This window comes from Festucalex cinctus, chromosome 16, assembly GCF_051991245.1.
Source record: "Festucalex cinctus isolate MCC-2025b chromosome 16, RoL_Fcin_1.0, whole genome shotgun sequence".
NCBI classification, from domain to species: domain Eukaryota; kingdom Metazoa; phylum Chordata; class Actinopteri; order Syngnathiformes; family Syngnathidae; genus Festucalex; species Festucalex cinctus.
This window is the reverse complement of record NC_135426.1, coordinates 24,915,720-24,929,859: the sequence shown is the minus strand read 5'-3', so window position 1 is coordinate 24,929,859 and position 14,140 is coordinate 24,915,720. Positions and strand designations below refer to the sequence as shown.

The 14,140-nt window shown below is 39.8% G+C and overlaps 2 protein-coding genes across 5 annotated transcripts in view; one reads left to right on the top strand and one right to left on the bottom strand.

Annotated features, from left to right (window-relative positions):
* LOC144003685 (insulin receptor substrate 1-B) overlaps positions 1-4,141 on the top strand; it is a 29,317-nt gene extending 25,176 nt beyond the window's left edge. For all 3 annotated transcript variants that reach the window (XM_077500188.1, XM_077500189.1, XM_077500190.1), the window contains exon 4: positions 884-4,141. In XM_077500188.1, coding sequence (XP_077356314.1) covers positions 884-891 — 8 coding nt within the window. In that variant the 3' untranslated portion in view covers positions 892-4,141. The remainder of the gene's footprint in view (positions 1-883) is intronic.
* A 6,177-nt stretch (positions 4,142-10,318) lies between these two features.
* LOC144004185 (uncharacterized) lies at positions 10,319-14,064 on the bottom strand. Of its 2 annotated transcripts, XM_077501201.1 has the most exons (4): positions 13,951-14,064; positions 13,491-13,658; positions 13,338-13,408; positions 10,319-12,253 (listed from the first exon to the last, which is right to left on the bottom strand). In XM_077501201.1, exons 2-4 carry the CDS (start codon positions 13,508-13,510, stop codon positions 10,470-10,472), a joined length of 1,875 nt encoding a protein of 624 aa, XP_077357327.1. In that variant the 5' UTR covers positions 13,511-13,658; positions 13,951-14,064; the 3' UTR covers positions 10,319-10,469. The 2 variants fall into 2 exon arrangements, with proteins under 2 accessions (XP_077357327.1, XP_077357328.1); XM_077501202.1 differs by having other exon boundaries at positions 13,491-14,032.
* Positions 14,065-14,140: the final 76 nt, after the last annotated feature.

The following is a 14,140-nucleotide window of genomic DNA, read 5'->3' as shown; positions in this document are numbered from 1 at the left end:
CTGAGGCCTTCTTCATTTTTACTAGCACATACAGACACAGTGTCATTTTTTGAATGTATTTTTTATGTTCAAATTTTTCGCTTATTTACAGCATTAAGATTGTAAATTTTCTACACAGACATTTCCAGTAAACATACAGACTTCACTTGTTTTCATATTCATGACAGTTTCAGTCTATTATCACCCTCTATTGGGGGAAGGTTGATACTGCAGTCAAGCATTGAGCTAAAAATCAATGCAATTATTCAATGGAATAATCGTAATAGAATAACACTCGTGTAATTCCGCTGTTGACCACTAGCTGGCGGAACACCAGTTTGAAATTGTAAATCTGACAAAAGAAGATGAAAACAGGAAGTACATGATTTCAGCGTCACTCCTCTTCGATCCTGCTTTTTATGCCGACACAAAGTGTCCAGATAAGTTTGGAGGGGGCATCAGTGTGCGCAGAATTTTTTGTGTGCACAGCAACATTAACGTTGAGCGCTCCGCACTCATTGGCCGCAGCAATGACTCGATTGTTCAAACAAACAAGCATCATTTGCCGTCTTTCCTTTATACTTTTTTTTCCTCCCTCTTAGTCTGTTTGCTCACGATGTTTATTATCGTCACTCTTTACATCGTTTCGGGTCAATATGTTCTCCTTGCTGCAATTTTCTAGTATTTATTTAATATCATTTTCCTGATACGCAAGCGGCTCTTTGTATACTTGTGAGGGTATTGATTTATTCCTTTAAATGTGTGTTATGCTTCTAAAGAAGTGGTTATCAAACTTTTTTTTTTTTTAAGCCATTCATAATAAAAACTAATACAAATGTATGTTATTTTGCCGACAGTATTTATCATCTGTTCTGAGCAAACACTTTTCTGTGTCTGTTTGCAGAGTGCTGATGCCAGCGACGTCGTCCTTGGAAGAACAATGTGGGAGCGCTCAAATCTCTGTTTGCTTTTTTTTCTTTTTTTTTTCTTTTTTTTGAGGGAAGTGGACGCGTCCCTGGATAGAAACTATTTTTTTCTTCTTACTCAGTTGCGCAAAACTGAATGACGTTGTCAAAAAAAAAAAAAAAAAAAAAGCTTTCATTCCGATCGCAAAAGTGGTTTTAAGTGAGAAAAGGAATTTCAGTTCTCCGACAAAAAAAGAGCAACTCAAATCTCAGTTTATGGGAAAACAAAATCTTTGTGGAACTTAAAAAAAAAAAAAAGTGCCTAAAGCAAATTTTCTACATTATGTTCCTGTGTGAGTGAACTTTTTTGCTTTTTTAATTAATTGATAAGAGTCGCTGTCGCCTCAAATAATCTTGTCAAACGGGGTGAGATCATTTTAGCATTTATTTTTCTCCTCAAATGTTTTCACGCTTTTATTTTTGCCATGAAATCGAGCCATTCGTAACACCGCAAAGTATTTGGTTAAATGAGATGTGAAAAATGTTGCAGCATACGAAACAGTTCCGGATTAACTTGCTTCTTGGCCAAAATGGAATATTTACCTCTCACACGTGCAACTCTCCCTCACACCTCTCATGCTCATCAAAAGACCTTCTCACACTCACCCGCAACAACAACAAAAATCAGCCCAAAAACTGTCGCTGAAAAATAAAAAATAAAACTCACATAAAAACAAACAAACAAAAAAACACAACAAATAAAAAAAACTTTCAATCCGTTCAATAACCTCTCATACAATAGGGAGTTTTTGTTAAGCAAGAGAAGTTTTTGAATGAGTGTGAGAGGTTATTACTTGTGTGTGGTGGGAGTTATTTTGGCGAGTTTTTTTTTTTTTTTGGTGCGTGCTTCATGTATGCTTTTTTAGTGATGTTGAGTCGTTTGTTGTTTTTTTGTTGTTTTTTTGTTTGGTGAATTTAGGAGTTTATGTGTATGTAAGAGTTTTTAGTTGGGTGAGAATGAGTTTTTTTTTTTTTTCAAGTGAGAGGTCTTTTTTTTGAGTGAGGACTTTTGTTGTATGAGTTTTTCGAGTGAGAGGTCTTTGTTGTACGAGTTTTTTGAATGAGTATGAGAGGTGTTTTGTTAGAGATGTTTGAGGGTTGAGTTTTTGTGTATGTGTGAGTTTTGTGAATGTAGCAAATTTCCCGGTGAGAGTTTATGTTTGTTTTTATTTGTCTATGTGCTTGGGGCTTTTGGCGTGTCAAAGATTTTGTGAAGCATTTGGCCGTTTTTGGGGGTGAGGTGAGAGATTTTTTTGGTACGTGTGAAGGGTAAATGTTTTTTTTTTTTTGACCTATGCGGCACCTCATAATGCGCTGACTCGATCCTTTTTTCCTCTCAGGATAATTAATAATGTATTACTTGTGGATCTGCAAAACCTTGTTGACGGCCATGCTAATGCTAACCTGCTAGCTCGAAGGAACTTTTCTCATGTTAATATCCACATCAGCACTTAAGTGCCTGTCTTTTTTTGTTTTTGTCTTATTTGACCCATCACACGGGTCATCCTTGTCCGACACCACCTCTTTTTTTTTTTTCTTTTTTTTTTCCCTCCTGTACATGATCTCTTTTGGATGTATATACTGGAACTTGTTTGATGTGAAACGGATCCGTCAGGGGACTTTCTGGCCGTCCGCGGCTGCGTTGAGGAGACTTTCAGTGCCAAAATTGGACAGGAGAGACTTTGGTCAAGATGCTGAATTTTTGGATGCATCGCTTTGTTTTGAAATGTAACCCTACCGTGATCGCTTTTGAAAGCAAGTGGGGAGAACCCGTCCCTATCTCGCCTCGCAGTTATTGTGACACTCGTGAGATAAAGATGTTTTTTTGGTCAAGACTTTGTGTCTTTTAACCTCGATTACGCTTGGACAAACTGAGAAATGCATGAAGACAAAAAGTCCAGCGGACAGACCGCAACCAACCATGAATCATCATCATCGTCATCGTCGTCATCGTCATCGTCGTTGCAAATTGCATTCATGTGTTTGCGCGTCTGCTAAACTGCACTTCATTGGGAGCAGATTTCGATCTGCTGTTTGTAATTGTCCCCACGCTAGCGGCTACCAAAGTAGTTCCATGCGGTCACAACTGGCAAACACGAAATGTTGGCGACGTCTCCAAACCAGGGGTGGGCAATGTGCATGCGTGCGTGTGGTCAAAATTGCAACAACAAAAAAATGTGTACGGGTATTTAAAACAACTAAAATGCTAACGTGCAGTACAATGGGAAACAGCATAAGGCTAACAATTAGCGCTGGCTGTGTTCTCCATTTAACTCATTCACTCGCCGCCATTTTCACATTTCGCAATCCCGTTCGCTCCCGGCCGTTTTACTGGATTTTGACTGATTTTGCAAGGCCCACAGAATATTGCATTCAATTGCTATAAAAACATGGAACCTGTCAAAGGAAAGATTAAAGTCTCGTCTTTCATCAGGAAAAAAACAAAGTATGTTTCTATCTGTTTCCATTTTGCAGCAATTAGCATTAGAAGTTTCATCAGTTTTCGCAAATCGATTTAAAATTGTAAGTAAGCTTTTTTTTTTCTCCATGGCCCTGGTTGATCTCCTTTGCTCTGCTGCCACCTGCTGGCCGTTTGTGTAATAACTACCATTTTTGCAACAGTTCTTTGCAGTTGAGAGGCTGCATCAAAGCCTTCTGTATGCTCTAGCATAAAAGAAAACAAAAAAACGTATAAATACATCTTTGGGACACTTAGAGCATTAAAAAAAACGTATTTTTATGTTATTGGGAGTAAATGAGCTAAGCAGCTGACACAAACGCCCCAACACTTTCCGACAGATAAAATAACATTATCCTCTGTGAGGAACAACTCATAATCCTGCTGTACTGAGAATCTGAGAGAGGAACGGAGCCTCCCGTATCCGTTTTTAAAACCAAAACGTGACCCTTGATGATGAAAATGTGCCCACCCCTGCCCTAAAGAGCGTCACTGTTACTCTCCTTAATCAGGAACGTATCAGGATTTGTTCAAACTGTCCTTGACAATCCTGCCCACTTGATGCTCACTGCTATTTGTGTTTAATAGTAAAAGAAAGAAAAGAAAAGAAAAAAGTCCAGCTTGTCTGTTGTATGTGGGTTAGTCGTCAACGGGAAGGATGTGTGACTCGATTGCCATCGATTTGTTGCTTGAGAAACAAAACAACAAAGAGTTGACTAAAGAATCCAGTCAAACAGCAGATGGACTCGTGGTGTCTTTTGTTTTGTTTTGTCGCTTTTTGGGAAGCGTCCGGGGCGGAATGAGCTGGCGTGAGTGTGACGCGCGCGCTTCGGATCTGGAGGAAGCGCAAACGTGACGTCCTCCTGTTGCTGACGCCAATTTTCTCCAGGTCGGTGACCCCTGCGACCCTTATGAGTGCGAGTCCGAAAGAAAATGGATGGTTGCTCGTCTATCTGCACCTGTAATTGACTGGCAGCCATCGATGACATATGACGTCGACAGCCGTCTCCTCTCACTCGGCAGATGTTCAATGAGGTGCTCGTCACTGGCTCATCCACAGATGGCGAATAACCGGACCTGAACAGCTCGCGATTGTGCAGCCACGGGAGAAATGAAGAGAAATTACAACTCTGTTCGCATCTGCAGATGAATGTGAAGGCAAACGATTGATATTTTGCAGTCTCCTAAAATACAAGATGAACTATTGATGGGCTTTTCTGTTGCGTTTACTTCAAATTGCAACAAATTGATTTTCTTAAAAAGAAGAAAAATTTGACATTTCACTTTCTTAAAAAGAAGAAAAATTATTTGACATTTCGGTTTCTTAAAAAGAAGAAAAATTATTTGACATTTCAGTTTCTTAAAAAGAAGAAAAATTATTTGACATTTCAGTTAAAAACAAGAAAAATTATTTGACATTTCGGTTTCTTAAAAAAAATTATTTGACATTTCAATTTCTTAAAAAGAAAAATTATTTGACATTTTAGTTTCGTTAAAAAAAATTATTTGACATTTCAGTTTCTTAAAAAGAAAAATTATTTGACATTTCAGTTTCTTAAAAAGAAAAATTATTTGACATTTCAGTTTCTTAAAAAGAAAAATTATTTGACATTTCAGTTTCTTAAAAAGAAAAAAAATATTTGACATTTCAGTTTCTTAAAAAGAAGAAAAATTATTTGACATTTCAGTTTCTTAAAAAGAAAAAAAATTATTTGACATTTCAGTTGCTTAAAAAGAAGAAAAATTATTTGACATTTCAGTTTCTTAAAAAGAATAAAAATTATTTGACATTTCAGTTTCTTAAAAAGAATAAAAATAATTTGACATTTCAGTTTCTTAAAAAGAAAAATTATTTGACATTTCAGTTTCTTTAAAAAAAATGGACATTTCAGTTTCTTCAAAAAAAGAAAAATTATTTGACATTTCAGTTTCTTAAAAAAAGAAGACAAAAATTTGACATTTCGGTTTCTTCAAAAGAAAAATTGACATCAGTTTCGTCAAAAGAAGACAAATTGACATTTCACTTTCTTCGAAAGAAGAAATTATTTGACATTTCATTTTCTTAAAAAGGAGACAAATTATTTGACATTTCAGTTTAAAAAAAGAAAGAAAAAATACCGGTGTTGTTCTATCCTAAAAAGACAATTTAACTTCTCATCTTGACACCACATCTTTGTTGTAAAGTCAAATGTTTCACATTCCACAATTGGCAGGGATGTCGGGCGCTGTTGTCGTGGCGATGTGCTCGTCCTGCCTGCAAGGACTGCGAAGGTCGAAGGTCGAAGTGTTGGACGGGAGGCCCCAGGGCAGGAAGCCACAGAGCTCAAAATGGCCACCGGACTGGATGGGGGGCCAGCAGGTGGGCTCATCGCTCTTAATCAGCATATTAATGCATACCAACTCTCTTGCTGATGCCAATATTGGTACAACTGATGGACTGTTTAAATTGCTGCTAAAACCTTTTCATGTTTGAGGTTTGAATGACACATTGCTTCATCTTCGGCTTACATAATTCAAACATTTCTGCATTATAATATTGCGCAACAGCTGCACATGCCCGAAACACAAGGAAAAGTTATCGAATTTCAAATGTCCGCTTGTATTTTGATGGGGTTCTGACACACCAAACTCAGAGATTTTCTTCTTACTGGACCAAATGTGAGCCGAATCGTGACCTTAAAAGCTGATAATTTTGGGACCTGTGCCAAAACGGGGGTTGAGCGTTTGCTTTTATGGCCTCAGCCGTCTCCCCCCCGTACAGTCTGCCTGCTCACTCCAGGGTGGCAACGTTACAGGAAGTCTTTCTGTCTTTATGACTTCCTGCACGGGAAGCCGCCTGCATGTCAGCGTAAAGGAAATAGCGTCTTTCTTTTTTTTTAAGAGAGAGAGAAGGAAATAGCTTCTTGTTCCCATAGCAAACGAGGGAATTTCGTAGCCGTGTCAATCATGATAAGAGACGTGGGGAAAAAAAAAGTCGCCGGACCTCAGGCCTGAATTGAACAGGAAGTTGGCCATTTTGGTTTGAGGCAACTAATTTGGGAAGGAATTCCATGAAAAAAAGAAAATAAAAAATCCTAACAAAACAAGCACGTGGCAGCAGCAGATCAACTTTAAATTTGCTGCACGTGTCTATCATGACAGGACACACCCCCAAAAAGTTGAAAAGGAAGGCAGCCATTTTGGATGAGTTCTGTATTCGGAACTTTGACTAACTCAGACTAACTGTCGTTCATTTGCTGCTTGTTGTTTGAATTTCACATTTTTTCATGTACATTCACACAGCTGAAACTTTAAAAAAATAAAATAAAAAAATCCTAACAAAACGAGCACGTGGCAAGCAGTGTTACCGATCAACTTTAAATTTGCTGCGCGTGTCTATCATGACAGGACACACCCCCAAAAAGTTGATAGGAAGGCAGCCATTTTGGATGAATTCTGTATTCGTAACTATGACTAACTCAGACTAACTGTCGTTCATTTGCTGCTTGTTGCTTGAATTTCACATTTTTTCCATGTACATTCACACAGCTGAAACTTAAAAAAAGAAAAAGAAAAAAAGTTCTCTAGCTTCTCCAGTAACGTTAACCAACTGCCGAATGTGTTTTACCAAGATAAACAGTCCCCAGGAGCCACTAAAAGCCTCCGGATTACACTTGGTCGACTGCAAGACACATGTGATAATCCTCCAGATTTCCCCCCCGGACCCCGCAGCATCTTCCCATTTAATTTTTAGACTCCAAGTGAATTTAAACATGCGGTCATGACCGAGACGGTTGTTGGGCAATTCCCTCCTCCTCCCTCACCACAAATGCAGAAGCAACCATTTTCTTACAGTATGTCGTCACCCCTCCACCGCCAACCCCCTCGTTCACTTACTTAAGAAAACAAAAGGCCTTTCTCTGTCTTCCTTCAACACTCCACACACACTTTTGGAGTTGTGGTCCGTATCGCTTTGTTGTTATCATACGTTGTGTGCAAAATTGTCAAAGAAAAATGAAATGCCACATGGAGAAAGTGAGTTGGCCGAATGAGGTGAGGGCGCGTCTGGGCTTTATTTTGACTGAAAGCTCTCTGAAAAGCGTCGACACATGCTACAGAATTCCCCCTCACTTGAGGGGTGGGACCGGGGAAAGGGGGGGGGGCTGCAAGGAGACACCACGCAGGAAGTAGTCCACACACATGAAAAGAACGTGTCAAACTTTTTCATTTGAGGGCCACAAACAGACAATCAGAAGGACGCAAGGGCCACATCATGTTCGGATGAGAAATTGTGTTTAGTCCTAAAAATTGGACAAATCATTTCTTTGTGCATATTTAGAAAAATGCTACAGTACAGAAACCAATTTATTTGTCATATCATATGGCAGTCGGGTTATTATAGTTTTGGAATTTTTCATTTTAGTTAGTTTTTATTCGTTTTCAGGGTGGTTCTGATAAAAAAAAAATGCTTAGTTTTAGAGTAGTTTGTTAGTTTCAGTATTAGTTTTAGTTTAGTTTATAAAAATGTGTGTTGTGTGCAATATTTATTGAAAAAAAACATCATGGGAGCGACGTCATCTTTTGGTGCTTTCCTATTGGCTGTTGCGAGATGACGTCACTTCTGTGCGACATACTTTCAAACGTCATTATTCCGGTTGATATCAAAATAAATCTACTAAAAATCTGATTTCAAATCATCCCCAAACGCTCATGCATTCAATTAATTACCAAAGACTAAAACGAAGGACATTTTTTTTGCTATAGTTAGTTCTAGTTAGTTTTGTAAACATAAAATGTAATTTCCGTTAGTTTTCGTTTTTCAAAAAGCATTTTCATTTTTATGTTATTTCGGTAACAATATTGTTTTTTGAATTTTAGTTTTGTCATTAGTTTTAGTGAACTAAAATAACCTTTAATGGCACCCTCCCTTCTTACTTTGACCATCTCCAAACATTTTTGTTTTGTTTATTTGATTTGAACTGAGTCAAATGCCATTTTTAGCATATGTCGCGGGCCACTGAAAAAATGGACGGCGGGCCGCAAATGGCCCCCGGGGCCGTCGTTTGGACACCCATGATGCAAACCAAACATCACGCTCGTTAAATTCATACAGTTCAGCTCTCTGGGAAAGTAGAGCCCGACACTTTCCACGCCACAGAGGGGGTAGTTGGGGGGGGGGTCAGCGTTAATCCAGTGTACAATGTATTTGACTGGCAGGGCCCCTCTCTCTCTCTCCACCAGCGTGGGGCCTCTCTCTGAAGGAGCTGGCGACTCGGGACAAGTGTTGGTATTTTAGGTGGAGTTGGCTGGCTGGGAAAAAAAAAAAAAAAAAAAAAAAAGAGTGAAAGGGGTTCAGGTTGATGTGAAAAGAACCCGTTCGGGGCTTCGATCTCGGTTTAGTGTGGACTTGCTGCCTCTTGGTTTCTCGTTGGCTGTTATAGTAAAAGACAAACTTGTTTTTTGTGAGGCTTTACTTACGGGACCTATTGTGGAAAATTGACTTTTTAGTGACACACAGCAAGGAGATTTAACAACATATTAGCATAGTTCAACAGCTTGTTAGCTCGTTAGGCTTTCTAGCTTCCAGGTTGATGGACATAAGCGGCAAAACCCACCAATTTTTATCCATCTTAGGTGGCCATTTGCCACAAATGTGAAAATGACATCACAGCAGAGGTGGACGATTCAGGTCCAGAAAGTGAAAAACTCTGCCACAAAGGTTGGCTTTAGCCACAGGTGCTTCTATACTCAACTGTCAGGCAATAAGATTGTTTACCTGCTGGTTGAGGGGAAGAGTCACATTTTCAGCATCTTCAAATATATTGAATGGATTCCGAAACAAATCGCAAGAAAAAATACTTTACATATGTCCTTAAAAAGCTGCATTGAGTTTTGTTAGCATTAGCTAACAGCTATAGCTAGCTTCCAATATGTTGGCACAGTGGTGGTGGCTGACAAAGACTAAAAACGGGGCCTATAAATTCACTTTTTTGGGGGGTAAGTTTCCCTATTTTCACAAATAATACAGTTAGTGAAGTTACAATATTCAGAGAAGACATTTGTGTCAAAATCTATGTTGATTGTCATAGCGATTTTAATTGGCCCAAATCTAAAGAGGATGGTAGAGTAACTGGTTATATATATATATATATATATATATATATATATATATATATATAACAAAATGTATTGCTAATTTGCGGACCTCCAACTTAGGGCTCGCAATAATTCTTGATCCTTAAGGTTTCTGTTATTCTTTTTTTTAATCATAACAGACATATTTTTGAGACACCAGTGCACTATTTTAAACTGCATAAATTAAAACGCATATTGTCAAGCTGCAACAAACTGGCGCGTGCAAGCTCTATTAATGATCGAGCAACGCCCTCTAGTGGATGCAGGAACCTCGACGACGCTCTGGTGGCCCCAATCCTCTTAAGAGTCCCATTTTTGCAGAATATTTAGCAGGGCATTCATTGTGGTTAAATGTAAATCAGTAGGTTGTTGTTGTCAATGCAAGCCCAAAAATAAGTCTCTTTCATGTGTGATAATAAGTAACTACTGGTTCCTCGGTTTGATGTATTCTGGCACTACAAAAAAGAAAAAGAAAAAAAGAAGTTGTACAAGCGAGCAGATCATATTTTCCATCTCGTCGTTATTTCACCAGCATACTGGAGTCTTGATGAGAATACAGAAGGAGAGACGGAAAATGTGTGTCAGCACACGATGCAGCAAGGGAGGATTGAGGACAAGAGGAACGGGAATTCTTTTGTCTTTGTTCTCAACTTGAATTGCGTGAAGAATTCTTTTATGATTGGTTTGGATTTCTCTCAGGAAAGCGGCACCATCCTTTGAAATGTTGTGACCTAAAAAAAAAAAAACGGTTTCAAGTGGGAATTGGTAGTCTGAGACCCCACAAGGAAAAAAAAAAATCATCTTCTGTCAGAATGTATTTTAAATGACCGACACGACACACCAGTCACCACACATGATGAATACATACAAGAATGTTGTACGGTGTATATATTGAACAGTTTGAGCAGCTACAGTTTTAGTTGATTTAATAACAAATCATCCAGATGTGAACATCAAATGGACTTGAAGGAGACGTTCACTGTGGAAATTCTGAGGTAGTTTAGTTCGAACAAATCTTCCTCGTACATCCCGCTGTCAAAAACGTCACTTCCGCTTGATTTATTGTCCGTTTGAATGAGCTTCTTACTGTCTTTGTCGATGTCAGGATGTACATCAGGACTTGCGATTTCATTGGTGGGGACCGGTAAGCCAGTACCGGACAACCTGACTCCTGATTTTGTGAAACCTGAAGCATTTGGCGTGTGAGGCGTCCACGCGTTTGCGACCAGCTCGCTTTCGGGCCTCTTCGTCAGCCTGATGATGGGCGAGTTCCCGGAAACGCCTTTGGGGCCCGTGCGGTGGACGTTGTGCACGCGTCGTCCGAGCACCGTGCTGCTGGTGGACGCGCCGCCGAAGAGCCTCGACTTGCCCTGGACGAGCCTCGGCCCGGCGCCTTCCGAGGCGACGTGATCCGCCGTCGCTCCTGTCGGCGTTCGCCTCTCAGCCTGTGTTCCGTTTCGCTCGTTTCCAAATGCCAGGATGTCGTGACGGCGTTGCGGAGGAGGCGTTTCCGGAATCGGGCTCGTGCTCGCAAGCTGAGAACCGCTCTGGTCCAGACCAAAATTCTGCTGAGCGGCAGACTTGTCAGATGGTCTCGATGCAGTATTGGCACCCTTGACCCGATTTGACGGCCGCCTCAGCAGCCTGCGATTCAGGTTTTCGGGATGTTGAAATTCACTTGTGGACGAAGCCGTTGTAGTTTGAGGCTCAACTTTTCTCGGGCTGAAACTGTATTTGGATGATAGAAAGGGGTAAACATTCGCCATTTTGAACGTGTAGCTTTTTCCTTTATTGCTTGGCGATCCGTTGGCAAAAGCCAAAGGGGCCGGCCAGCCAAACTTGCTCATACTTCTTGAGGACGTCCGAGGGACAGGCTTTCTGGTTGTCATGGCCACCAAGCCGATTGCAGAAACAGAAAGTTTGTCTTTGTGACTTTGAGCTGCAAAGTGTCGTGGGAAATATAATCTAGACGGGGCTTGGTACCGACCAGCATTCTGTGCCACATGGACCGTATCGTCGTCCTCCTTGGCGGACGCTGTCCTACTGTGCTTCTGAACCCTTTCGTCCTTCTCCATCTTGGACACTGAAAGGGAATTCAAAGGTTTCCCAAAATCTTCCCGTCTGACGAAAGACGGCTTGAAGACAAACGACCGAACCTTTTCCTCATTAGTGAGGGACGATGTCAGTTTTTCCGGCTGAGGACCATGTTTCAAAACAGAGACTTCCGTGTTTTTCCCCTCCGAGGCGGTCACACGTCTCAGCGGAAATTTGCCAGGTCGAACACCGCTGGACGTTCTTGGATATTTGCGGCTTCCGGTCAAATATCGGCCTGGCTGCAATGAAAGGAAGGAGGACGATTGCCATGCCGATTGACCTCCTGATTGACCTCCGCTTCCTGCAGGAATTTTTGGAGCATCCAATCTGGGCGCATCTTCAAACCTTGGCTCTTCTTCAGGGTTCCTGGAGCTCTGACGTAAGGGATGACCAGGAGCCGATTTCAGGACGACCACCGGGTATTGGTTGAGGTTTTTGCCTTGCCTGACGAAAAGCCTGTTTGACGGTCCCGCCATCTCTGGATGGAGCGCTTTGTAATCTTGACCCGTTTGACGGGAATGAAAAATATTTGTGTTCTGCAGCTGGCTTGATTGACGTCCAGAAGATGGCGGCAAGTCCTGGTTGTACGGAGAATACGATGATGCCTTCACTGCATCGGTACCAAGAACGCTCGCTGGACTGGCTACAGGTGAGAAGAAATTGGAGAGAAGAAAATGCTTTATTATATTCAACAATAATAAAGCAATGCATAGTGTAAAGTATAAAAAGTCTACACACCCGTCTTTAAATGCCAGGATTTTGTTATTTAAAAAAAAAAAGAAAGAAAAAAAAAGACATTATCGGCGGTTAATATGACCAAAACCTGCACAACTTAAAACGCAGAAAGTTAAAATAAACCAATGACATAGTAGTTTTCATATGTTCAGAATTAATCAGTGAATAACTACAGTGAGGCGGGTTTTCTGCAGCTGGAACTGGGCTCTTAGTCAAGGTGGAGCAAATTTTAAACAGTTCCAAATAGCAGCCAGTGTTTGCAGAAAACATTCAGTCTTCTGTTATAAAAGGTATAAATAAAAAATAAATAATAAAAAAAGGGAAAAATGTCAGGGAAAACCTACTGGAACTTTTTGAATATATGTTGGGTTAATCAGAAGCACTTTTTAATTCAATACATTTATTTTCAAGTGAGTTGCACAGGTTTTAGATTACAATTAAAGGTGGAAAATGATTTCATTGGTCTTTTTTTTTTTTTTTATCACAAAAACCTGGCATTTGAGGAGGGGTGTGTAGACTTTTAGTATCTACAGTTTTTTGTAAACATCGAAATAGGTCAGCTTAACTGAAAACACCATGAATGTTACATTTTGCAAATGGAGTTGTAAATGGGTAAATCATAACAAAAGCATTCAAAATATATAGTTTTAATCAAAAAGATTTCAAAAACAAGAAAAAGAAGTAAAGAACAATAAGCACAACAATGTTTTTTTTGTTTTTTTTATATTTCCTTGAATTATTGTCAAAGGTTAATTTGGCTCACAATGCAAAAGTGTTAAAATAGTAACAAATAATTACATTATATATTAAGATATTGAAAAATAATAAAGAAAATCTTGTTTTACATTTTTTGTCAATATTTTCTTGGATTTTTAAACTTTAAAATGGTCCCATTTAACAAGCAACAATTTTTTTTTGGGACTGACAACAAAAGAAGATAATTTTCTAACATGGAGCAAGCAGACTGAGCAGAGAGAACATTTTGGGCTCACCTCGTGCAAAATGCGAGCGCGTGATCGATGACATGACCGCTGCACAGACCAGCACAAAGGCAAAGAGGAGTCTGCCGATGGCAGGGAAAAACAACAACAACAAGAGTTACGTATAGCTGCAAAATGTGATCAAAGTGCAAGCAGCATATTTACCGAGCGACAACGGGCATCATTAGCAACTTCCTCCTTGGCTTGTGCGATGGTCAAAAAGGTTCCAGTTGTGTGTTTTCTTTTGCCTGTCAAACCAACTGGTTGGGAGTCTGATTGGAGGCAATGCCTTTCACCTGGTATAGTTCTTCAGTGGAATACCACCAAACTCTCCTATCAATATTGAGTGAATTCATCCAAAAGGTAAGATGTAACAACCAGTTGTAATTATATTTAATTTTTGATTTTATAGGTAACAGTGCACAGAAAAGACATAACGTGGCACAAGTAAATTACAGACAGCATGTATGTTAAAAGACCAGCAATAGGCCAGTGGTGTGATGAAAACAAAAAAACAAGAAATGAATCATGCATTGTATGTAGTTGAGTGTTCAAATAACAAATGATTGGTGGAATTCCGTGTAAAAAAAAAAAAAAAGGCCTGGAAATATAGACATTTACATACAGGTATATATATTAAGTCCACCATTACGTGCCGCCTCTGTATCTCTTAACATTACACCAAACTCTCACAATCCTCCTCATGCAGTCCCGCTCGCAGCCTGTTGGTGGTCTCAAGGTTTATAAAGTCGTCATTAGATTCCCCAGGGCGAGAGAAGAAGGGACGTTCCCTATAGAATTGCTTGTCGCCATGA